Source organism: Xyrauchen texanus, chromosome 34 (assembly GCF_025860055.1).
Source record: "Xyrauchen texanus isolate HMW12.3.18 chromosome 34, RBS_HiC_50CHRs, whole genome shotgun sequence".
NCBI classification, from domain to species: domain Eukaryota; kingdom Metazoa; phylum Chordata; class Actinopteri; order Cypriniformes; family Catostomidae; genus Xyrauchen; species Xyrauchen texanus.
Window position 1 is genome coordinate 30,175,005 of NC_068309.1, and position 26,944 is coordinate 30,201,948.

A 26,944-nucleotide genomic window follows, 5' to 3' on the forward strand; every position below is an offset into this window, starting at 1 on the left:
TTTCTCTCTTCTTCAGCCTTAGTTTTAGCTGTTACTGGTGTGGGGTGATTTTTTCGGGCCTGTTTTTTTTTTGTGGGAGGTGTTGTATGGGGCTTGAGGGGTAAAATATGGATTGTGCATGCATGGAAGTCATAGATTAAAGGGATAGCTCACCTTTTTTTCATCACCTGAGTTTATGTTCTTCTCACCACAATTGTACAGAGTGGTTATCTGAGTTACTGTAGACTTTGTCAATTTGAACCAGTCTGGCCATTCTCCATTGACCTATCTCATCAATAAGATGTTTCTGTCCTCAGAACTGCCACTCACTGTTTTGTTTTTGTTTGTTTTTGCACCATTCTGACTAAATTCTAGAGACTGTTGTGTGTGAAAATCCCAGGAGATCAGCAGTTACAGAAATACACAAACCCGACTGTTTCTGTCAAATTGTAAGCCCAAACCCTAAACCACAGACTTATGGTACTTTATCATTTCTTCTCCAAGCAAGTTTTTTGTTGTTGTTGTTTAGTTTTTTGCAATAGGCTGTATTTTATTTAAATATTCAGTTTAGTGACAGTAAACCATTCATCAAGCATTGAAATTTTGCTAAGTGAAGAACAATTTGGAATCATGTGTAACAGTCACATGATGTCCTCTTTGCAGCCTTCTTCAGCCAACCTCTTTTGAACGTTAAATCTTCTTCACACCTGTGCTAAAAAAACAAGATTCAGTGCAACAAATTATACAGAATGCGATTGTTTCGAGATTTTTTTATAGCGCAAGATGCTAAAAAACAAGCATTCAGGGACACGTGGCACAGTGTTCAAAGACATTGTTCAACGTGTGTTTACATAGAAAAACAGACACATGCAAAATATGCGTGCAGTATGAACAGCCCCTAACTTGTTTGTTCGCGCGCGTCTGTCAGAGTGTGTGCGCATCAAAATGAATAAATGTATATTATAATCTAAATATTTATACTAATAATAATCTTTAATATTTCTGAAATAATTACAAACCCAAATCCAGCTCGAAGTGATACATGTACTTGAAAAACTCTAATCAGACTTTAATCTACGTATAGTAGTATTTAAAACAGTAGATCTATAATATCAACCATCATATTTGTTATCAACCACATCAAAAATAATTATTTGCTGATCAGTATTTGCCTGAATTTCTATTACAGTACTGTACACCCATTACACTGTCACTCCATGTTTATGTTGATATAAAACAACTCATCATTTATGTTTGTGTGTATACTTGTGTGTTTTCAGATGAGGCTCATTTAGCTTTGCCTATCCAGAAGCAAGGCTTTGAGAAACTTTCTCTGAGCTCTCAAACTCTTCCTCCCGGCTTCCCCGCCCCCTTCCTGTTTGCTGATGGCCTCTCTTCCGTCGAGACATTGCTCACTAACATCCAGGTACAACCACTGTGTGTTTATGTATGATTATATGCAATGGAATGTGTATAATGTACAGTATTCATGTTATTCTGCATAGGGCATTATATGTGTTTTTGTGTATGTTTATCGTTGTGTTTGTTTTGTTATGTTGGCGGCACAGGGTCTGCTGAAGGTGGCAGTGGATAATGCCCGTGTGCAGGAGAAACATGTGCAGCAGGAACGCAAGGAGTTAAAGATGGAGCTGTACAGAGAGAGAGAGATGAGAGAGAGTCTGGAAAGACAACTCACCTCTGAACTGCACAGCCGAGGTAAATGGAGACATAACATTGGCATCTATTATTTAAATTGAATCGATTTATAATTACTAAAGACCAACTCCAACCTTAATCCAACTGTTCAAATTCACTTTGGATCGCATCATTTATATGAATAAATGTTTTCCATCTTAAAGGATGTTAATAAAACTAAAGTTAATAGAACTATGGTATAGAGTGTAAATATATGTATGTATTTATACTGTATATATTAAACTACAGTGAGACATACAATATGTGTCTTTACTTCTACTATTGTTCCATTTACAGTATATAATAATATTTCAATAACATCATATTAAATATTCAAAGTAATAACAGCTGGTTTCGACTGAACAAGTTACTGTACTGCAGTCAAAAATAAATGCAAAAACATCATTTTAGAAATATATATAAAAAAATATATATATATCCTTGCATGTCCTTTCACAATCAGTAGCTTATGCACTGCAGTGGTGGAGACGGGGTCCCGTTCATCCCATTAGATCTTCTATGGTGGTATAAGATCATTGTTAGGTCATATTTGGCCTCATATCTGTCACAGTGATTACACTATGAAAATTAAAAACAGCGTTAGCTGTTTTAATAGATCCGTGAAATACCATAAATTATGTCAAATCCTCAGTTGCCGAGAGCCTCAATCGGGGTGGCGGAGGACGAATCTCAGTTGCCTCCGCGTCTGAGAACGTCAACCTTTGCATCTTATCACGTGGCTTGTTGAGCGCGTTACCGTGGAGATATAGCATGTGTGGAGTAGTGATGGGAAGATTGGATCATTTTACTGACTTGGATCTTTGAGTCTCATTCAGCAAAATGAACAAATCTTTAGTCAAGTCATTTCATTCATTTTGTTCATTTGAGCAGAATTCAATTAAAATGTTACATTTTCAATAGCCAAATTTTTCTTGACATGCAGAAATGCTCAAATACACAAGCAGTCACAGGCAGTGCTCACCCTTTTAGTCACAGCGCTTGTTGAAAGAGGGAACAGTGTTTTCCTAAGGTAATGACATAAAAACAGCATCTGGAGTTATTCACACCAATTAATGACAAACCTAGACATGACATGTATTATAATGGGCTTGTGTGAGCATTTTTACAGGTTTATTTAAATTCAGGTGTTAAAACAGTGATAATGATCTTTAATTCTTGTTAATAAATTATACCCTAATGAAAACTTACCATGGATTTACTGTAGTAATATTGTATTAACCTTGACTGTAGTAACCGTGTATTGTTTTTTGGCAGTAACCAAGGTTTTGATACAATTGACCATGGTTTTACTACAGCATTACTAAAGTATCCATGGTAATTTAGTTTTATTAATAATAGTAACCATATATTAATATCTGTGGTTAATTTTGGTGTTTTATAAGTGGCTTATACAGACACATTTTTAAATGGTAAACAAAGCAGCCTAATCATTTTTGGTTTAGGCCCATAAATATATAAAAAAAATTCAGTAATAATAAAGTAAAAACAAAAATCCAAAGTATTCGTAAAAATTCTATTTAATAGAGGTAAGGTTATTGGTATCGATATCGGCGATAATGGCCTAAAAGTAATATGGTATCTGATCGAAAAGAAAATAAGTGGTATCGCTCATCCCTATAGTGTATACGGCTGTCAAGTGACAAAATAGCGAACGACTCGGACCAAAAGTTGTAAAAGGTGAACTAATAATTTCTGTTTTCTGTGTGAGCAATGCATTGTGTATACGGCTGTCACGTGACAAAAGAATGAACGACTCGGACCAAAAGAGTTGAAAGGTGAACTAATCATTTATGTTTCCTGTACAGCCCCTATGCGGTTTTCACGTAACAAACGAACGGAGGTTGCGCAATGCACATTCGTGGCCAACACAAAATGAACGAATCACTCTCTGAGGCTACTCGTTCTTCTGAGTCACATAAAAGATTCATTCAAAATGAACTAGTGTGGAGGCTGCATGCCATCCACCGCGGCATCCACGCACAACTCACCACATGCCCCACCAAGAGCAAACCACATTATAGCGACCACAAGGAGGTTACCCCAATTTGGTTGCTTAGCAGACCTGGATGGAGTCACTCAGCACGCCCTGGAATTCGTACTCACGAACTCCAGAAGTGAATAGACCCTAATTTGTCTGTTTGCCAGTGTCTTTAAGGACTTCCTCATTTATTTTAATTATTTAAAAATAAACATTAAAATGTTCTGCTTAATTGGCGAGAGACACTTAAGTGTCCATTGCCAATGCATTATTAGACACTATACATACAAATATAAAACAAATTTAATGCTGCCGTTCAAAATCTCAAATCTATTATTTTCTCTGGCTGCCGTTCAGGTACTGTCACACACATGCTGGGTCTCTCTCGTGCAGTTTCGATTTAGACACTGGTTCAGATGACAGGGAGTGAGTGTTTTCGGACGATGCAAAGAGATAGAGCAGCTTGCAGCTCTCTCTCACACCTGGCTCAACGCTTGTGGGTTAAATTTCCATTCTCCATAGAGTAAATCTGCTCCTGTGTTTATTGTGCTGGGACATGCGTTCTGCATAATGAATAAGCAGGCACTGCTCCACACAATCAGTTTCTGTGCTTAGATGTGCAGTCGAGTCGAGTTTGTACCTCCTGGAAATGTATGTATGCCAATTTTAGTCACAGGAAGTGGGGGAAAAGTTAGTGAAGTTTCAAGAAGTGAAAATAAACAGATATTAAAACGTCAACAATTAAATCTTAGAAATTAACGTGTTACAGTAGTGACCAAAAATATTGGCACTCTTGGTAAAAATTTGCAAAGAAGGCTGTGAAAAATGTGACTCTTGCTATTCTTTTTTATCTTTCATTCAAAATATTTATACAAATATATCCTCTAATGGATATTAAACAATTACAAACACAACTTTTTTTTAAAAACAAATATTTTTTTATAATATATGCGTGACACAATTATTGGCACCCTTTTATTTTTGTTTAATCCGACCATGGAACCCAGTCCCATTTGAAATTCCAGTAGTGTCTGGCAAACTGAAGACGCTTGAGTTTTTTGTTGGATGAGAGCAGAGGCTTTTTATTTTTTGGTCTTACCCATTGTGATGGACGACTAAGGGAATTTGGCTTGTATGTTACCTCATATTTATACCCCTGTGAAACAGGAAGTTATGGCTGTACAAATTCATGTTTCTAGTCACCCAAGTGTACTAAAAATGTAAAATATCAATGGGAATATACTTCAGATATATTTTACTCATAAGAATGTCTAGGTGTGCCAATAATTGTGCCACGCATATATTTGACAAAAATATACGTTTTTTGATACTTGTGTTGTGTTTGCAATTGTTTGATATCCATTAGAGGATATATTTGTGTATATATTTTGAATGAAAAATCAAAAGGATAAAAAATAAAGATAAATTTTTTTCACAGCCATGCTTTGCTCATATTTACCAAGAGTGCCAATATTTTTGACCAAAACTGTACATTTCTCAGCTCTAATATACTGTATATACTAATAATTATATAATATACTATAATACTAATTCCAAACCAGACCCAAATCCGAAGTTATACTTGGAAAAACTGACCTGAACCTGGCCCGAAACCCGGCGGTTTGTCAGGTTTCTTCAGGCTTGTGTTGGGTAGCAGACCTCTAATCTGTAACAGAGTATTGAAAACAGTAGACCTATAATATCGAACATCACATGTGTTATCAGCCATAAAACAAATTATGAATATAAGGCCATGTCCACACTAATACGTTTTCTTTTTAAAATGCATTGATTGTGCCGCAATTACACCTCTCATCCACACTGGAAAGGTGATTTCCTCCACTGAAAATGTCTCTATCACCGCAAACAATGACGTTAGGAGTTTTCAAACTTAAACGGATTAGTGTGGATTTGGTCTCAAACGACTGGAAAAGTCATTCCAGACTAATTTCATTGGTCAGAAAGTGTGGGAACCCTTAAGTTCAATATTTTGATTTAGTACACATATTAATGCTTGAACAGCACTCCTCAAACAACATGTAAATAAATCAGTGGGTGTACACAGCCAATTCTCTGCCTACATTGCAACCGAACCGCATCGGCAGTGGATTTACTGCCAGTTCGAATACTGCCAATTGCGCCAAGAAATTAAGCCAATTATTCAGCTGGATAACAACTCTGACAATATGTACAAACACCTCAATAATTGATTAGCCATGGCTGTTACAGCATTTCATGCTATTCAAATGCATGTTTTTTTTATGACGGATGATTTGGCCAATCAAAGGCAAGTAATTAGAGGTGTGAGGAGGAAGGGACATGCGTTTAACGCTTTGAGTGAACGCATAGGGATCTATTTTTACAGTCCTCTGCTAGACTATGCATGTATCAAAGGGCTGTTAATTGCTGTGAATCCATAGATACACAAACTTGATTATGTTTGCACATATTCAAAGATTGTGTTGTGTGAAAACAGTGTGCTGTGTGAAGATGATGTGTTGGTACTAGGTGTGTTTGCACAGTTGTTGGCCCGTAAATGCACGCTAGTAGGTTCATATTAACTTATTTTAATTATGAAGAAGTAAGGACAATAAGGACAAACTTTGCTGCAAGACTAGGGTGCTCTGGACAAGACTATTGTTTTTTTCCTTGGAAAGCAACACTATCAAGAACACATTTCCATTATGTTTTGTTTTGCTAGTAATGAGCACTTTCAAGTGTCTAATGTGTGAATGTGAGTTTGCGCTCGCGTCTCCTTGTGTTCTCAGACAGCATGCGTGCTAAAAGAGCAAAGTGGATTATGTCTGAATGTTGATTCATACCTCTTTTTTCTCTTCCTCAGCCACTATTCAGAAGCGTCTGAAGAAAGAAAAGAAGGCAAAGAGGAAACTGCAGGAGGCTCTTGAGTTTGAGTCCAAAAGGAGAGAGCAGGTGGAGCAGGCCCTCAAACAGGCCACATCTCCTGAGAGCCTCCGCATGTGTCTGAACGGTGAGCTTCTGCTCGTTGACACCCATCACAGTAACGGATCTCATTCACTAACTGGGTGAATGTCACGAAACACGTCACATTTCAACCCCAAAATCAAAAGAAAAACCTCCGAAATCATATTTTGTATAAAGAGAATACAGCCTGAGAATTTTCAGGACAGTTAAGAAAAATGTTCCCTCACGAATACACCTGGTATTGTTTCTCTACATTTTTACGATACTGTCATTGTACTATTTTAGATAAAAATAAGGTTTAGATTTGTTTACATTAAAATCAGTTATTATTTAATAATAATTTATATTAATAATAATTTATAAGTCAGGATAAATCTATTACCATGATGTATAAATACTTTAAATTATATTATATTAATATTTTTCATGTTATAGTAATGAGAATGAGATAATTAGCAAAATTGTTTCTTTTCTATTTGTGCAAATATTTTCATTATGCATATATATATATATGTAAGATTAGATATAAAAAGTTTCATCAACTAGTTCATACTTATATTTCTTCTAAATATATGATACATTTTTTAATCAAATGAAACCACAGATTCAAAAAAAGCAATGGTTCATTATGTACCTAGAAACATTAAATGGTTTAAGCCAAATTGTTTTTAATACATAAGTTAAGAAATAAGTGTCCCTTCATTCGACAAGTTTGTTTTGCATCATCTCACGTCATGAGTGCCACATTGGTTAAAAAGAAAAGCATGTCTCAAGACATTTGCATTTTGTTCCATTTTATTCCATTCCTGTTTTTAAATGTAAGAACACATCTAGTGTGAACGGCCATTATGGATACATTTAGAGTAACAAATGCTTTTGCAAGGTCAGTTACTTGGTTTTTCATTTCTGTGCTGTTTCACTGGATAGGCCCACCCAGAGTAAAAACTCATTGGTCCAAAATCCTGCTCCACATAGATGTATTATATAGAAATTTCCATCACGCCTTGTTAGGACACCTGCAACACACATACAGTCTATCCTGTGATGTTCTCACAATATCTTTATAGATCTGCTTGTTCAGAAATTCCATCTGTTTTCCCCATCAATATTTTCATTCACCCTTCTGTTCTTTCTCATATTTCTTTATCAGTGCTGATATTGGTATTTCCGTCTCGGTCATAACTATTAGCGATGCATTAGCTTTATGATCTCAGCTGAGGAAATGGAGCCTGATGTTTATCATAAATGCTCTAACTGCGCACACTTACCAAGGCCAAACCATTTTCCTAATCGTTCGCCGTTGTTTTGATTACACTGGTTTTTAATTGTGAATATCTTAACAGAAGCACAATTTGAATGAAGAAAACAAAAATTGTAAGACATCTGTGAGCGTTTTGAGGAGTGATGGGGCAATAAGGCCAGGGCTGATTAGACGTGAATTCATTAGGAGAAATGCTTTTGTTTTTGCCTTTCATCTGGGAATACAGAGGGGAATGCCAGAAAAAAGGCTTATTGTGAACGTCTGCCATGACGTCACATCTTTTCTCAGATAAAGCTACTTCCTCTTTGTTTATCCGTGTAATACTGCCTTTGCTGTGAATTTTTTTGTCAACTGCAGTTTACATTATTTCTCAGCTGAGCCAAGCTAGCTAGACTTGACTTGGTAGTGTTTTAAATAATCACCAAATCACAGTATTTCATATTATGACTATCCATCTTAAAGACAACATGAAATCAAAATTGACCTGATTTACTTTCTTCATTCCACAATTCATCAGTACACATTGTGCCAATATATATTTGTGATTGGTGTGTGGCAAGAGCTCTAACTGTATGATTTTACTTGGTTTTAGAGGCAGTGATACCTGAGGTGAAGCCTGAACATAACGGCAACCAGATAGAGAACTCAGCTGTACAAGGTAATATGTTATACATGCTGCATGTGATGCACACTAAATGAACTCCAAAACCAAGTGAGCCTGCGTTGGCAGCTTATAATTAATAAACATATTAATGCTGCCTTCTAAAAAGTATACTTCATGTGTGCAGTATGCATAACACAAATTGCGTCATCAGCAAAACCGTGCGGCTTGTTTGCGTGCCACCTAGAATTTATTGACTTGTGCGCGCTGTCCTTGGCTGTGCACGTCGTCTGCGCATGCGCTGTCCATTGACTGTACTAAAAGACTATCACAAAGCAGTGGTAGTGTGCTTTTGTCGAACACGTTCCTATTCGTTCACAGAATAGGAACTAAGATGGCAACATTGATTTTCAATCACAGCTTTCATGTGTCTTGGCATGCTCTCTACCAGTCTTTCACATTGCTGTTGGGTGACTTTATGCCACTCCTGGTGCAAAAATTGAAGCAGCTCGGCATTGTTTGATGGCTTGTGGCCATCCATCTTTCTCTTGATCACATTCCAGAGGTTTTCAATGGGGTTCAAGTCTGGAGATTGGGCTTGCCATGACAGGGTCTTGATCCGGTGGTCCTCTGTCCACACCTTGATTGACCTGGCTGTGTGAGCATTGTCTACTGGAAAAAAACAATCCTCAGAGTTGAGGAACATTGTCAGAGCAGAAGGAAGCGAGTTTTCTTCCAAAAGTGTATATGGCTCTACGCTAGTTTCTCTGGTGGATAAGGTGAATAAGGGAGATGCTTATGTAAGCAGTTGACTAGTTTTTGTAACTTTCATAGTTTCTTCTAGTTACACCTCTTATTCAGCACCAGAGGTGTAACTACAAGAAACTATGAAAGTCAACCTGCAAATAATGACCTGACATCATATCATCAGCTGTTGTAATGCTCTAAAGGGTGTTTAAGACTCTTGGGCTAAATCGGTGTGGGGTTTGAATGAAGGGTAGAAACAGTTCAGAAGATGCAACCAGCCATGTGCTGTACATATGGTCCAGAGGCCCCACTCACTCCCTGTGCTCTAGAGGCCACAGATAGGGGCTTCATCCTGCACAAAACATCCAGAGCAGTAACCACAGTCAATCCCTGAACTTGCCTTACATTTTATTGGACCCCTTTGAAGACTTTTTCAGGAGGGAGATTACATACTGATGTTTTTGCATGTGCCTTTCATGCTTCTTTTCTCAGAGATTAATTTGTGTTTTACACCTATTCTGCACACACTCATACAGTTTCATTCTTATCCCTGTTACATCTGTCTTCCCCTCTTCCCTACTAGACAGCCTCCCAAATCTGGCCAAAAGTTGAGTTTGATAAATGGTATCTATTATAAACATGTCTGACAGCGAATTAAAGACCCGCTGCTGTACATCTTATTGAAATGTGAAGCTGGGGGAAGGTGAATAAATACATATGTTTATAGAAGATGCAGTGGAAATGGGCTGCAAAGTGCTACAGTGTTTTTTTTCTCCTATTTAGCCAATTTCACACTCTGCAAATAAAGAGACATCCATTATTCTTCTGCTGTATCAGAGCACTGCTGAATCATTTGCTCAGTAGATATTGCTTTGTGTCTTTGTGGCAGCCCCAGGGTTCACTCACAGTGTGAGGGGGTCATCGCCGTGTATTCATAGGCTTTCCGGTTGAGTCAGAGACAACGTTTACACTAAATCTGTGGCACGTCTCAGGTTTCAAAGTCTGTAAATTTCAACTACAGGTTAGATGTACTTAAAAGCAGATCAAAGACATGCAACCTCAGACTAGAGAGAGAAATAAGTAAATTGTTATTTTGTTTGCCTACATCTTGAGACAGAATGGAGCATGCACTTGTCGAATCTCATGAGACGTCAAGTAAATGATGACTGGAGAAATGTTTAGTACTCAAAGGTAAAAGGTCTGGTCCACACTGCATCTTATTGTGGCCAAGAACCACCTACTTAGACAGGAAACACAAACTTCCCAACATGTAAAGCAGTAAACTACTGTTTATTTTGTTTTATGTGATGTTTAGGGTTTATCTGAAATAGATTACACCACAACAACAGACCAGCGTGAAAAACATTCATTTGGCAAATTTCAACCTCAACCTCGTATTTCAACCTCAAATACACTCATTGCGGTTAAAATCAAAGTAAATCTTTTTAGATTAGAGATTGCCAGATCAAGAAAGTACTGTCTAGATTTTAGACTCTAGCTTGTCTCAATCCAAGCACTCTCTAACCCTTTCGATGTAATTCCATGTTGTCTGCTTGAACGCTACTGTGGCCTCAGAGTCGAGCCATCACTAATGTAAGCATAACAGAAGGGATTAGTGTTAGATCTCTGTCACAATAGCCCTGACCTTTAGAGCAACCAGCAGAACCATTTTATGTGCACCCATAATGCAGAGGTTAACACAAGGTGCCACATAGTCTCTCTCTAATTGATCTGATACAGTTCTTTGACCTATCCCTTCAACAGTTATGCTCATACAGTGCCCTACAACAGGAAAATAAATACATAAATAAAAATCACTTGAAGACCTTAAATTAAAACTGACAGGTTCAGTACAGTTCAAAGCTACACAACTAACTGTATGTTATTCGAGATTGTGATTACAACTGCCACAATTAACTAATTGTGAAAAGTGTTGATTAGAGCATTGACTTTAAATAATCTCAATTGTTTCAAGGGTTTATATTTAAAGAATAAGTCACAAGAGACTTGTGATGTCTAATGTACCGGTACTTCAGTACCAAGTCGATACTAAAATATAAAAGATGCAATGATACCAGTGTTTCTGCAGTATCACAGGTAGTACTGAGCACAGAGTCAATTCAGTCTGACTGAGAGACGGCTGCTTACAAATGTTCACACACTCATTTGAGTGTGTTTTCTGTGACTCATTTCCACTGAAATTAACACTTGATCAAATTTAAATTGTTATATATCCTAGTGTGATTATTAAACTGCAAATGGATGAGATTTGATTAAATAAAAATACAGTCTGCATGTGTGTAGCTACTTGTAAGTTGTACACCACATTTTCAGAGCACCACACGCTGTGCTTATTGACAGAGGAGAGAGCTCATTCACTGTGACAAGCCCAGCACCTGCAGACTATATATTTTGTAATTAAACTGCAGCATTTTGAGCTGAATTCAATAATCACACTGGGCCACATAACCAACGTCTAATCTGGAAGTGTGAAACTACCATCAAAACACAGAACTGTAAAAGCCTTCATGTCAAAATAAAAGTTTGATAGAAAATTAGAACTTGAAGTGTGAAATTTAAGAAAGTGCGACAGAGATATTTTACTAGTGTCACGAACCCCGCTCCCTCGCTCCGCCCCCTCGAGCTTCCTCGCTCGTTTTGCTCCCTCGGGCTACCACGCCCGTTTTGCTCGCTCGAGCTTGCACGCTCGTTTTTGCTCCTACGAGCTCACATGCTCGTACACTATCTCCCCCCTCGGGCTCGTATGCCCGCTCTCATTCACTAGATTATTAGTGTCATGCACTCGTTCCATACCATTGGATTATTAGTTTCACCTGTACTTGTCTCATCACCTGTCATTGTTTACACCTGCACTTTCCCCTATATATATCACTGCCCTTTCGTCTCACGCCTGTTGGTTATTGTATTTAGTTTCCTGTGTCTTTGCCCCCCGCTAGTCTCGTCTAGTTTTGCTCTCCTCTTGTTTACCCCTTAGCTTGCCAACTCTAGTGTTCCCCTAGCTCCCCTGTTTAGTATCTCGTTGCTTTCATTCTGTTTACCCTGGCTTTGACCCCACGCCTTCCTCGACCTCTCTCTTTGGATTTGCCCCCCTTGTTTATATCTTGATTCCCCGGCTTTTGACCTGTCGCTCACCCTGACCATTCTTCTTCTGGATTTGCCTTGCTGTACTTTTGCCTGCCTGCAATAAAACGCAGTTTTGACTTACATTGTGACTGTCTCTTCTTGTTACAACTAGTTTTTAGTTTTTTAGTTTTTATTTGAACCTATATATCAGAAGTATTATTGAATTAATTATAGTAATTATTTTAATTAATGTAATAATTATGGAAAATTATTTCATAGGGTACTATTTAAAAAAATAAGGCAACTTGAAGCAAGGTTTTCTTAATTAAGAAACATTAAAAAAATGTGCTATTTCATAGTTCATTTACTGTCTCTGTTGTGGATGTTTCCAAATCTCCCAAACGGGTGAATATTCGCAAAGCTACGGACCCAGACAGCATTCCAGGCCGTACTCTCAGTGCATGTGCGGATCAACTAGTGGGTGTTTTAGCGGACATATTGGATATCGGTCTGTGGTTCCTACATGCTTTAAGACATCCACCATTGTGCCCATACCAAAACAGCCAAAGATAACTTGTCTAAATGACTGGCGTCCTGTTGCCCTAACTCCCATCATCAGCAAGTGCTGTGAAAAGCTTATCAGAGACCACATCTGCTCTGTGCTGACTGACTCACTGAACCCACTAAAGTTTGCTTACAGAAGCAATCGGTTCACTGATGATGCCATTGCAGTCACAATACACACTGCTCTTTCCCACTTGGAAAAAAGTGATGTGAAACTCAGGGCTCTGGGCTTATACAGCTTGCAGTGTAGCTGGATCCTGGACTTCCAGTCAAACAGACACCAGGTGGTCAGTAACATCTCCTCACCACTGACCTTCAATACTGGAGCCCCGCAGGGCTGTGTTCTCAGCCCACTCCTGTATTACCTGTACACACATGACTGTGTGGTAACACATAGCTCCAATGCCATCATTAAGTATGCTGATGATACAATGGTGGTAGATCACTGACAATGATGAAACACACTGGTGTCAGGAGCACAACCTCTCCCTCAACATCAGCAAGACCAAGGAGCTTGTAGTGGACTTCAGGAAGAAAGACGGAGACCACAGCCCCCATCACCATTAATGGAGCACCGGTGGAGAGAGTCAGCAGCTTCAAGTTCCTCGGTGTCCACTTTACTGAGGAACTCACATGGTTCGTCCACACTGAGGCCGTTGTGAAGAAAGCTCACCAGCACCTCTTCTTCTTGAGACGGCTGAGGAAGTTTGGAATGAACCACCACATCCTCACACGGTTCTACACTAGTACTGTAGAGAGCATCCTGACTGGCTGCATCACTGCCTGGTACAGCGACAGCACCACACTCAACCGCAAAGCCCTGCAAAGGGTGGTGTGAACTGCCAGACACATCATTATAGGTGAGCTTCCCTCCCTCAAGGACATCTATACCAGGTGGTGTGTGAAAAAATCTCGGAGGATCATCAGAGACTCCGGCCACCCGAGCCATGTGCTGCTCTCACTGCTATCATCAGGCAGGCGGAATCGCAGCATCTGGACCCGCACCAGCCGACTCCATTACAGCTTCTTCAACCAAGCAATCAGACTTCTGAACTCTCGATTGCTCATGATCAACAATCAGCACTGCACTTTATTAATCTCACACTGGACTGTCATAATTATATTTCTGTTAACAACACACTGGCAGCTGACTATCAACCGACAGCCTGAATGTCATTGTAACACTATACAACCTTACTGCACATTTATATACATTATTTGTATTGTATACTGTGTATTCTATATTGTGTGTATCGTATACTGTACATTGTATTAGGGCTGGGTTGAAAATATTGATTTCACGATTTTAATCGATTCTCATTTTGAGGAACCGATATTGATTCTTAAATCCCAAGAATCGATCTTTTAGCCTGTGCTGTTTTCAGTTGATGCATGAACAAAACTTCACTAAACATTATTTGTAGTGCACCTCCCCATATAATAATCACAATAAGCGATTTCATTGTTACTTTTGATATTAAACAAAGTCTCAACTTTCAAATTATGTCAATTTTATCATGAAATTCAAACAATAAATACCGTTTGACACTCTTTAATGTGGTGTGACAGATCGCTGTAACTGGCTTAGTGCAAGCGGCAGTGCGGAGCACGCGTGAGCCGATAAACTATTCCTCTTTACTGCTAGTTATAGAACAAAATAAACATGAATGAATATCATATTCATTCAGAATAAACAGAATAAATCTGTCATTAAAACAAGTTATGATAGCCACAGTTTAAATGTTTATATATCAACAATGAATTGGAGTAGAAACATAATTATTTCATTAAAAAGTTGATATAAAAACTGCCTTAATTAAATGTAAAATGTTAGTATACAACTCAGTTTTAATTTGAGTGTTTATTATTATATTTAAAATAAATAGAATATGAATTTGGCTCTGTTGTACATTTTTAATATTATAGTAATGTACCAAATGACAGTGATCCCTGTATAATTTACAGCATTAGTTGAGATATTGTTTTCTGTAAGAAAAATGAGCATGTACTGTACCTGATATATATCCAAACTAATCGATATTGAATTGAAATCGAATGGATTCATGAAATCTGTGTCAATACCCAGCCCTACACTGTATATTATTATTTGTATATTGTGTTGAGTAAATCTGATGTTTATTGTAAATTGGTAAATGTCTCATCACTGCCATGACTGCTATGTTATTTGGAACGGCACCCAAGAATTTCACATACTGTTGCACTTGTGTATATGGTTGAGTGACAATAAAGGGATTTTATTTGATTTTGATATTTTTTTTAACATTGAAATATAAAATTTTAATAGGCTACAGGAGTGTGTTCAATAGCATATTAATGATTTTCGAAATTTTGAGGTGGTATCGGTATAATGGTATCGAATATTGAGAATCGTGAAATGCTACCTTATCATTATCGTGAAACTATCAGTACCGACTACTGAAATGTTGGTATTGTGACAACACTGCAAGAGGCAGTGTTATTTTGTGAATATATTCATGGCTAAAAGGCATTGTTAGGGCCCATTTACCCAAAACTTGCTTTTGCATGCATCTGCATTGTTTTTCAATAGTTTTTTTATGTACACATGTGCTAAATGGACGTCTTTGACTGTTGCGCCTTTGCTGTGAACAATGCATCTAACCTCAGTTTGCTCTATGGGGACTGTCCCTGTAATGGGCATAATGTCATATACTTTGGATAAAAGCATCAGCTGAATGACAACTTGATATACTTGCAAACAACACATAAATATGAATGTAAACATATATTTAATTACATAACAAATAGAAACTGCATTACTTGAGCAATACCAGTGGTAAATGCATTAAACACCATTGTAAAGACATATGGGTCAAATAGGAACCTCATAGTGATGCAAATTCTCTTATAATTACAAAAATATTCATATAAAATGTTAAAAAGGTCAGTTTACATGGTCAAAGACACCTTAATTAAGGAATTCCTGGAGTGGCAGATCAAAAGACCAGTTTACAAAAATAAAACAGTCAAAAAGTAGATGGCTGTGCAATTTTTAAACCGTATATGTGTTCTAGAGTTAAACAACAAACATACTGAAGTATCAGATCAAATCAATTGTGTACAGAATGCTTGATTTTGTCCAGGAAGCAAAAAACCCAAGGTTGTAATGATCCCACAATCTCACGGATCATCACTTTATCTCAATACTTCTTTATCTAGAAGTTCCATCAAGTTGAAAGAGGAAAGGTGTGTGTGTGTGTGTGTGTGTGTGTGTGTGTGTGTGTGTGTGTGTGTGTGTGTGTGTGTGTGTGTGTGTGTGTGTAATCAGCTTACAGAGTCTGGCAGCTGACTCACCTGGGGAGTTTGTGTATGAAGTCTGTTGTCCGCTCCTCCCCGAGCTACAAAGCCTCACCACATTTATCCATTACAGCCAGCTAAAATCTAATTAGCCTGTGCTTCTCTCCCAAGTTGGACTTCACAGTTTTGCAAGCTTAGCAGTGACAGCTGATTTCATTAGGTTTGATTGTCCTTGCCTAGATCGCACTCGTCGGCTAAAAGCTTTTTGAGCTTTCTCAGGTTCCACCCCTGTGGTGGGCCATTACGATGACCCGTGCCTTTTCTGATTAATCAAGACAAGTGGTGCTAACAGAAAACTGCTGAACACAAAAGAAGGTGACATCATTTTACAAGCCGATTAAGAGAAGTGTGGAGTGGTGAAGGGAGAGAGGGAACTAAAGGAGAGAGATGAGGTGAAAATGTAATTAAGAAGTCGCACCATGTTGGAAGAACAAACTGAAATCTGCTTAAAGATGGATGTTTTCCCCAGTGCTCTAAAAATGCTTCATTCCAATTGGTCTTAGGGCGTTTTCACACTTGGTCTGTTTCAGGGGTCTGAGTGTGGTTCGTGGGATTTTTGGCACATATGTGAACACTCCAAACGATCTCAGACCCTTTTAAAATGAATCGAACCAAGACCATCTCGGGAGGTGATCTGAGTATGGTTCACTTGCAGCGAGACTTTTGGCTCGCTAATAATGTGCATTGTGAACACAAAGCACTCTTGGCTCAATTGATTTTCCCTTTCATGTAATGCCGAACATGTTTGACCCTGACAGGTTACCGTACACCAGTAATGATGACACGAAAGGAAGAGACGAGACGCTTATTCTGTTTCTATGGAGATGTCAGAGTAAATTGCTGATGAAAACTATTTAAACTCCTCAGAAATCAAACTCACAAATCTTTCATCAGTGTTCAGTGTTAAAGACTCGAGGGTTTAACTGGACCACATTGGAAGGGTGTGTTACAGTTCAGAGATTACGAAATGAATATGTCACTATTGTTTTTAATAAATGGATGTTGCCCAAGGCTGTCAGTAGATAAAAACATAAATCGTGTTGGTAATATGACTAATCTACTATAAACCATGAATTAACTTCTTGGATTTTGTCTCCTAAAAATATACAATGCATTCAGTTTAATGCATTGCTTTTCCCTCTTTTTTTTTCTTTTTTTTTTTGATGCAGAAGTTCAATAAAATGTTTTATTAGTGGACCAAAAAGAGATCTGAGCCCACTTTAGAGGTCATGAATTGTGTGAATGCAAGGAGAACTGGATCCTTTTTTACTTGATTCACTTCTTGGTCAACTTAAAGGGGTCTGAGTTTGGTTCTTTTAAAGAGGAGTGTGCAAACACCCTTATTCACAAAACATACACAGAACAAATTTTTGTGAAAACTGTTTCTATCCACTGTGACAGTTTTGCTCACATTTGTAATTAAAAATAATTATATGTGACAGCAAATTTGAACCCTTTAGCATGTGTGATAAGTGTCATTTTCGCCTATGAGAAGCATTGCAACAAAGTACTACAATTGTAATTTCTGCTTTGCTAAAATCTTAACCGTTAAACCTTTAGCGGGTTGTTATGGTTGGTTGATAGTCTCGGTTGATAGTCTCGGTAAAGTTCCTTCTATGCTGTAAGATTCCATATATCCATGTGACCTTTTCCACAGATAAGCGGCCAAAAGTTTGGAATAATGTACAGATTTTGTTGATTGGGAAGGAAATTGGTACTTTAATTCACCAAAGTGACATTCAACTGATCACAAAGTATAGTCAGGACATTATTGATGCAAAAATACAGCACATCACTATTTGAAAAAAGTCATTTTTGATCAAATCTAGACAGGCCCCATTTCCAGTAGCCATCACTCCAACACTTTATCCTTGAGTAATCATGCTAAATTGCTAATGTGGTACTAGAAAATCACTTGCCATTATATCAAACACAGTTGAAAGCTATTTGGTTCATTAAATGAAGTTTAACATTGTCTTTGTGTTTGTTTTTGAGTTGCAACAGACTGGCATGTCTTAAGGTCAATATTAGATCAGAAATATTGGAAAAAAGAAACGGATTTCTCTAGAAACTGAATGAAGGCTATACAATGCTTGAAATTTCCTAAAATTTGAAGATTTCATACAAAGGTGTACACTACAGTCTTCAAAGACAAAGGACAACTGGCTCTAACAAGGACAGAAATAGACGTCCATGATACAACTAAACAAGAGGATAAATACATCAGAGTCTCTAGTTTGAGAAATAGACACCTCACATGTCCTCTGCTGACAGCTTCATTGAATTCTACCCGCTCAATAATAGTTTCATGTACAACAGTAAAGAGATGACTCAGGGCTGCAGGCCTTATGGGATGAATTGCAAAGAAAAAGCCACTTTTGAAACAGGAAAACAAAAAGAAATGGTTGGAGTGGACAAAGAAACACAGATATTGGACAACAGATAATTGGAAAAGAGTTTTATGGATTTTAACACCATTGAGCTTTTGTGGGATCAGCTAGACTGTAAGATGTGTGCGAAGTGCCCGACAAGACAGTCACATCTATGGCAAGTGCTACAGGAAGTGTGGGGTGAAATGTCACCTGAGTATCTGGACAAACTGACAGCTAGAATAACAAGGATCTATAAAGCTGTCATTGCTGCATGTGGAGAATGTTTTGATGAGAACTCTTTGAAGTAGTTTAAGAAGTCCTGAATATTTTTTCAAATTGTAATAGTAATTTTTCATGTTATCAATGTTCTGATTATACATTCTGATCATTTGAATGCCACTTTGGTGAATAATAGTACCAATTTCTTTCCATAAGAGCAAATTCTGTATTTTATTCCAAACTATTGGTCACCAGTGTTTACCATCCAAATCTAAATGTTTTCAACCTACTAATTGGTATTATGCAGTAATATAACGAGGATGAGTAATCAACGATAAGATAGATTTGGCAGTGATTTATTTTTTTTCCAAAGAGGGCAGCATGCAGATCGTTGAGTGAATAATTGAAACAGGGGTTACGGGGAGGGGAGCAGTTTTAAAAATGGAGTGTGTGGGTGAGGAGGTGGTCCCAAAGGAGGACCACCATCTTTCCACATGCATCTATTTACAGAATCCTACATGTGGGGCAAGAGAACCAGTGATACATAGGGTTGACCTCATCTCTGGCAGCAGTTCAGTAACCCTGTTTGAAAACAGTTTTTTTTTTTTCTACTTCTGTTTGGTGACACTAGTGGTGGAGATATTACACAAATTAACAACATTTAAAAATTCACAACTGATAAAAATCAATAATGAAATTAGCTGACGACAATGTCTTTATCGGTGTTGGGTAGGTTACTCCAAAAGTAATCCACTGAAAACAACTAATTACTTCTCTAAAAAACATCACATCTAAAAAAAATCACATTACTTTAAGTTACTTTTTTAAAACATTGTCTCTGCTCAAGTTCAAAATAATGTCTGTATTTCCTCCGTCTTAGTCACACCCTATATCTGTCACTGAAACACAAATAGACGTGTATACAGTATGAACAAACAAATTCATATTTTAAGTGTATTCAACATAAATATTATCTTAGAAATGTGTGTAGCCCAAGTAATGTACTTAAAGTACCTACCTTAATTGAAAGTCAGTAACTGTAATCTGATTACAAGAATGTAAGATGCAACGTGTTGCACTACTTTTTGGCTTCAAAAGTAAGAAAAATACAGTAAATAATTACTTTGTAACCAGATTACATCCAACAATGGTCGTTATCCATTAGTTGGGTCTGTACTCTTATATTTTAACACTTGATTTTACATTATAAAATAATCATGTAAAAATATATGTTATATATAAAGTTTGAATTGTATTTTATATATATGCGCACAAAATGTGCACTGAACATTTAAATGTTTTGTTATAGCCTTAAATATGCACATAGTTTGAAGAAGAGCAATGGACAAGATGTGAAATAATGCTTTTGATAAAATGTTGGAAATATAATCTGCCTTTTTCTAATTAATCGATGAAATAATTGAAAGCTTAAATGATTTTCAAAATTGTTTTAAGTTACAGCACAATTTTCTATATGGTAAGTTTAATGTTTTCAGTTAAATATGTAAATATAACTTGTTGTCTTCAATATTGTAATGGCAATGATATCAACTAAAAACATAATATGTATCAAAGAGCAATTCATTTTCAGGAAGCTCTCAAAATTAGTATGTTGTCCAAGCCCCTGCCTAACTAAACAATAGTGTACTGCACTGTCACGTATCTATCTTAAGTGAATGAACTATCTGCACCTCTATCTCATGGGTGCAGCTTCATCATGGCAGATTTAGTCTGCTGTCATCCACTGGACTCAATTAATAGCACTTGAGGATATTACCCGTAACTCATATTTCAGAGCAAGTGAAATACTCCCCTTCTATTTATGTCTTCACAGCATCTCTCTATCTCTTCACCTCCAGCAGGCTTCAATGTGCCAATCATACATTATATTTCATGTATAATATGAATGTTGTATATGATGTGTTTATACAGCATGCACTTTCCATGTATGTTTATAAACAAAGTGTGCTGTACTGTACATGAGAAAACTATTAGTTTAAAGTTTCTCAAAACATCAAAGTTATATTCTCTAAAATTAGTCTTCATATTTTGTGAAAATTTGCTTCAACTAAATTCAACTTTTTTTATAGACATTTAGAGAATCATACTGGAAAACCTGTTTTGACTGGTAAATCACACCTCTTCTGTTGTTTGTGCATTTAAAATATTCATTTTTTTCTGTTCAGCCAGTGTCATTTTTATTAAAGTAGCATATTATTTGGCCTTTACATTTTGGGTAGTATTTATAGATTTCAGTGTTTGGTTTAGAACAAATAGGTCTCCGCACAATGATAATTCTCTCCTAATTTACTCATTCTTCGGCTGTCTCAAACTCATGTGACTGACTTTCTTCTGTGGAACAAAACCGAAGTTGTTTTGATGGAGATATGATGTCATATGATGTTAATATATCTAGGTCCATATGAAATCCATTTGATTATTTTTCAAATTCCAAGTTTTCCATTCAATTTTTTCTGAATTCCGCATTTTAAAGATTAAAAAAATGTCTAATTACATTTATTTCATCAAATTGTATTAAAATGAAATAAAAAAATATTCCAACATACCATTGCATTATTTTAATCAAATGAAGTGATACTATACAGATCTTCACAGCACAATCTAAAACAAAACAGGATATTTTATTCAGCTGCTCAGCAGAGCATTACAGTTTTAATGAAAACATTCATATCACTTAAATGTGCTTATTAAACGAAAAAGGCTGCGATTGAATTATATATATATAGTCTGCATGTGCTGTGCACTTCAATGAGATGTTATGAGCGTATGAGCAGCTGACTTTATAATGCATCCGGAAAGAATTCACAATGCTTCACTTTTTCCACATTTTGTTATGTTACAGCCTTATTCCAAAATGTATTAAATTATTTTCCTCAAAATTCTACAAACAATACCCCATAATGACAACATGAAAGAAGTTTGTTTGATATTTTTGCAAATTTATAAAAAAATAAAAAATGGAAAAATAAAATCACATGTACTTAAGTACTCACAGCCTTTGCCATGACACTCAAAATTGGGCTCAGGTGCATCCTGTTTCCACTGATCATCCTTGAGATGTTTCTACAACTTGATTGGAGTCCAACTGTTGTAAATTCAGTTGATTGGACATGATTTGGAAAGGCACACCTTTATATAAGGTCCCACAATTAACAGTGCATGTCAGAGCACAAACCAAGCCATGAAGTCCAAGGAATTGTCTGTGGACAATCCGAGACAGGATTGTATCGAGGCGTTGCATATTTATTCTAAATGTGCAAAATTCCGTGATATTCTGCATTTAATAGTTAATTCCATTTTTATACATGTTTTCCACATCATGGAATTCATAGGGTCCTACATATCCATGCAATGCAAGTCAATGAGGTCCACCACTTCCAAGCTCCAAAAAGGACATACAACTCGATTGGTTTAATCCATGTCTTTCTAAAGTGCTATGATTGGTTTTAGGTGAGACCAAAATGTAACCCCTTTATCACTATAAATCTTGACATCTGCCGTCTCCTTGGCGATCATGATTTGAAGCTCGATTTTTATAGCTTGGAAATGTTGGACCCCATTGACTTGCATTGTGTGGATATATTCGCAAACTATCTCCATCAAAATGCCTTCGTTTGTGTTCTGCAGTAGATAGAAGTCATACGATTTAGATGGCATAAGGTAAATGATGAGAGAATAAACATTTTAGGGTGAACTATTCCCTTAAGGAAATTTTTATTGTACGATAAACCATTTTGATAGTGTGTTGGGTCGCCACTTCATGTTGAATGTATAATCCAGAAGTCCTAAAGCAAAACCAGTTGTGAGCCTCTGGTCTATATAGAGTATTCACAGGTGTAAACCCTCTCTCTCCCACTTCCCTTCCATGCACCTCAAGTGCTGTTTTGTTTACATTCTGCATACATATGAGCTCATCTGTTGGTGCTTGCAGAAATGAGCACTCGAGTCCTAATGAACTGCTTCCTGTATGACAGTGTGCTGTGAGCTCTGCGATTAACTGCAGCGCTCCCGCTCCTCAGTCACCAGCTGTTTGTCTGATCTAGTGCTTCACAACCACTGCAAACACAACATGATTCATTCTCCAAACTTAATAAGTTTTCAAGATGAAAGACATTTATGTGTTTGTTTTTATTCCTTTCTACTGTATGATGGTTAAAAGGCTTTGAACGATTCTATAAGGGTAGTGGAAATATGAATTTGAATTGTTTTTAGTTTTCAGGTGGGCCACAAAAATGATATTTTGGCATATTTTTATTTCAGTTCTGATATTCAGTAGTAACTATAGTTCCACATCTGAAATCTGATTGGATAAGCCATGTTCCAAGCCTTTGTAAAACAGCTGATATACAATATTTAGACTGCAAAGTTGCTATCATTAACACGTTTGTTCATTACATTGCTTGAAGTTGGCTTATACAATACATACGACTCCCAGAGAGAAAAATAAATAAACCAAAAAACTATGCCATTACGTTTAGCCTAACTTTTAAGTCTAACCCCTTACCTAAACCCTAAACGAAAATCACTTTACAGGTTATTGACATACATCAATCATTTGTAATGCGTAAATCATTTGGAACAGGTAACCAGATGTGTTCACAGATGTTTCCTGTCTTAAAATAAAGTTTGGATAGGAGGCTAGCAAATATTTGATGTTTGCTGACTGGTTGGTGTTAAAGTTGTACCTTTTCGTATGAGCCATATCATACGAAATCTTACGATTTCTCCATTTTTGTACAAAATGATTACAAGTTATCTTGAGACTATTTTGCGTTAAACAGATAAAGCTTATGACTGCAGTAAATACAATGTGACTTAAACACCAGTAACTGTGTTTCTCCTCTTGTTACAGAAAACAGACCCTACTCCAAACCTCCCATCATGTACTGAGTCGAACCTCTGCCTTCTGTAGTCCCACAACCAAGACAGACGGACAGATCACCGTACAGAGGCAAAGTGGTGCAGGTGCACAGCAGTCACCTGAAACCCGTGTACAGGACTTGAGTGTGTATGTACATGTATGTGTGTTGCGGTGCAGTGTGTTTGCAGTCCTCCTAAGACGCGTGTGTGAGTGTGTGTGTCTGGAGCACTGCTGTTGGCGACCTTTCAACACTGCACACCAACTTGTATAAAAGTCTCATTTTTTGACTACTTCTACATCCCACACATTTTTGAGACTAAAATAATTCTTTTTTTCTGTATAAAACTGCATTACCTGATGAATTACCTATCTTTTTTGTGAAGCACACTGCATTACTCTCCTCTAAACGTATCTGCCTTTTATTTTATTATTATTATTAATATTATTATTATTGAGTGTTATCTGCTGATCCCACATGATTCTGTGCGCAAGTGATTCTCAATAGCACAACAGTCTTGACCTGTCTCTAGACAACTTTGTCCATAGATCTTCTTTATGGTCCTGGGACAAAAGAAACAAATACTTTGTGGACAATGTAATAAGGACTCCAGATAAGACGAGTGTGCTTTTTTAATAAACTACATTTGTTGTTTTGTCTTTATAAGAAAGGGACTCTATGTCAACCTGTGTCCTTTTTCTAATTTGTTGTATTTTTTTTAGAAAGTGTAGAAATATTGTCCTCTCCTTGTCGTTTCCTGCCTCATGTTTATTATCTGGTGTTCATTTTATGATCTGGTTTTGTTGTTTCCATTGTATTTTAATCAGCATTTCAAACAGATGCTGAAGTGATCTTGAAACAAGTTCTTTGTACATCTCCATTTGCCCCTTAATAATGTTTTCTCTGTTGCTCAACTTAAAAAGTAAAAAAAGAAGTGTTCATTTGATGTACCTATAAACAGTATTACAGTACTCCCCCATTCTGTTTTTACCTTGGTTTATGAAGACATGTAAAAATGCTTTAGCGTTTGCTATCCTTGTTAATACGTGGAGACATTTTTAGTGACAAAAAAGAAAATGAAAAGTTCCCTTATGCACATCTGAAGCAAGCATGCTTGTAAATACAATGATGAATAATGACACGTATCAATTGAAAATAAAATGCTGCCTCTTCAAATCTATTTTTAAACATTTCTAGCGACTCCATAGGTAACATAATCACAAATCGGCAGCTATAAATGATGTTGAACGTTGTTTTAAAATGGCAACAGACACTAATCACAGCCTTGCACATGCCGCAATGAATAAAACACCCCTATGGACAAATTGCTAGATTTTGTTTTCTTTTCTTTGAGTAATAAAACTGAGATGGAAACTTTCAATGTTTGGTGTAGTTATTTTCATAGTGCAAACTGTACAGTTTTGGTACATGCGTTTTCCTCGCTCATCTTACAATCAAACAGAAAGGCTTGACTTGGAGTTCCATTCACTTCCATTCATACATATGCTCAAGATTTGAGAAGTTGTGTCTTTCACAACATACCAAAGTTCAAGTTTGTGAATTCATATAGCGAAGAGACATGTCAAACTGCGGTTCTTCTAAAAGTCATACAGTAGATTCACCTCTTAGCTCAATACAAACTTTAGAGCTGTATGGTTTGCAGTGTAGTGGGAAAGTGGAAAATATGGTATATTTATTCTGAATTCATGATTATTTGTGCAAACATAACATAAGCCCTACACTGTAAAAATGTTTTTTCAGTTTAAAAGTGCACACAGTAACTTCTTGCTTGTGTCATCTAGGACTTGCAGTGACATCTAGCGCCATGGATGCAGTATCATTCAAAATCAATAGTTTTCAGTCACAGGTGCCATTGTAGAAATTCCCTATACAAAGTAAATTTCAAATTTACATTGAAAAGCCGGTTCTCGCCTCCTCCTTCCCGGGTTTCAGCACCAGTGTAAAGAGATCAATGGAAAGGAGGAGGCGAGAACCGGCTTTTCAATGTAAATAATATTTTAATTAACAACTTAAAACAAGGACACAAACACACAAATGACGGACATGTCCGTAAACTATCTCTCTCTCCCGCACGATCCTCTGCAGTCGACCCTTATCCCTCACGGAGGCTTGATTAGCCTAATACGGGACCGGGTGTGTAGGATCCCGCCCTGCCACAAGTATTTTTTAATGCGACTAAATCAAATCTACTTTATTAGGTTGCACCAACGAAGTAAAAGTAATCTAATAAAAAAGGGTCAGATCAGACAGAAATGTATCTTTAAAGGTGTACTCAGAAACAATAGTTTATATTGCGCTGCCACTCGACGTAGATGCAGTATGGTGCAAAAACAGAAGTTCTCAGTTACCGATGTGACGCACTATTCACAGTCAGCCATTATTCATTTATCATCCAATTTCAGGGGATAATTGAGATAAAGCAAGTTATATTGAACTGGTCATATGATCTCAAGTCTTCTTTTGTGCTGGACAGTTATGACAAAAATCATGATATTGTCATTTACTTCCCTTGATATTGTAATTGCAATGAATTTCGAGTAATATAATTGATCATAAAATACTTATTTTGTATGAGGCATCTGCATGCTATAGTCTTCATGCAAGGTTCCCACACCTTTTGACTAATTAATTACCAATACATTTCCTGCCATTTCTGTTTACTGGATACATACATTTTTTAAATACATTTGATTCAGACCAATTTGTTAAATCATTTAGAAGAATTTGTGAACTGTTTCAACTAATTAGTTAAAAGAACTGATTAAAATATCCTGTTTCTCCAATAGAGTCTGAAATAATTTCACATTAAAATCTAGTGTGACCGCACCTTGATTCAGTGATGTGAAGAGTTTTAAATTGAAATAGCGTACACATGTGCCTCGCACGCATAGTAATAAGGATGTGCTAGTCTCTTTGAAAGCCAGCAACTCATATCACTCCAGAAATCCATAAAACCCCAATGCTCTAGATGATGACTGTCTCTGAGGTATTCAACACGAAGCAAACACGAGTAAGCACCTCTCACCTGCAGATGCCAGATGAACTGACCTAGTTAGTCACGTACTCTCTAGCCCCCGCAAGCCATCGAGTAGCAGCCTTCAAGGCTGCATTTCCCACCGCGAACACTGCCATTCATTTGTTGTCCGACGCTGCATGGACTTGGGGGACTTTGAGGAAGAGAAGCAGGCCCTGAAGAGCCAGAGCCTGAATTGGCCCTATGCAGCAAAATAAAAAAATCAGGTC

General features: G+C 37.1%; 1 protein-coding gene across 2 annotated transcripts in view; it reads left to right on the forward strand.

The window, feature by feature from the left end:
• The window catches only part of LOC127627457 (dachshund homolog 2-like), a 214,810-nt gene extending 189,761 nt beyond the window's left edge, over positions 1-25,049 (forward strand). Inside the window, exons 8-12 of one of the 2 annotated variants that reach the window (XM_052103842.1) lie at positions 1,260-1,405; positions 1,548-1,695; positions 6,516-6,662; positions 8,470-8,535; positions 23,674-25,049. In XM_052103842.1, coding sequence (XP_051959802.1) covers positions 1,260-1,405; positions 1,548-1,695; positions 6,516-6,662; positions 8,470-8,535; positions 23,674-23,711 — 545 coding nt within the window. In that variant the 3' untranslated portion in view covers positions 23,712-25,049. Of the gene's footprint in view, positions 1-1,259; positions 1,406-1,537; positions 1,696-6,515; positions 6,663-8,469; positions 8,536-23,673 lie in introns of both variants that reach the window. The other variant, XM_052103840.1, reaches the window with a different exon arrangement.
• The last annotated feature ends 1,895 nt before the right edge of the window (positions 25,050-26,944 follow it).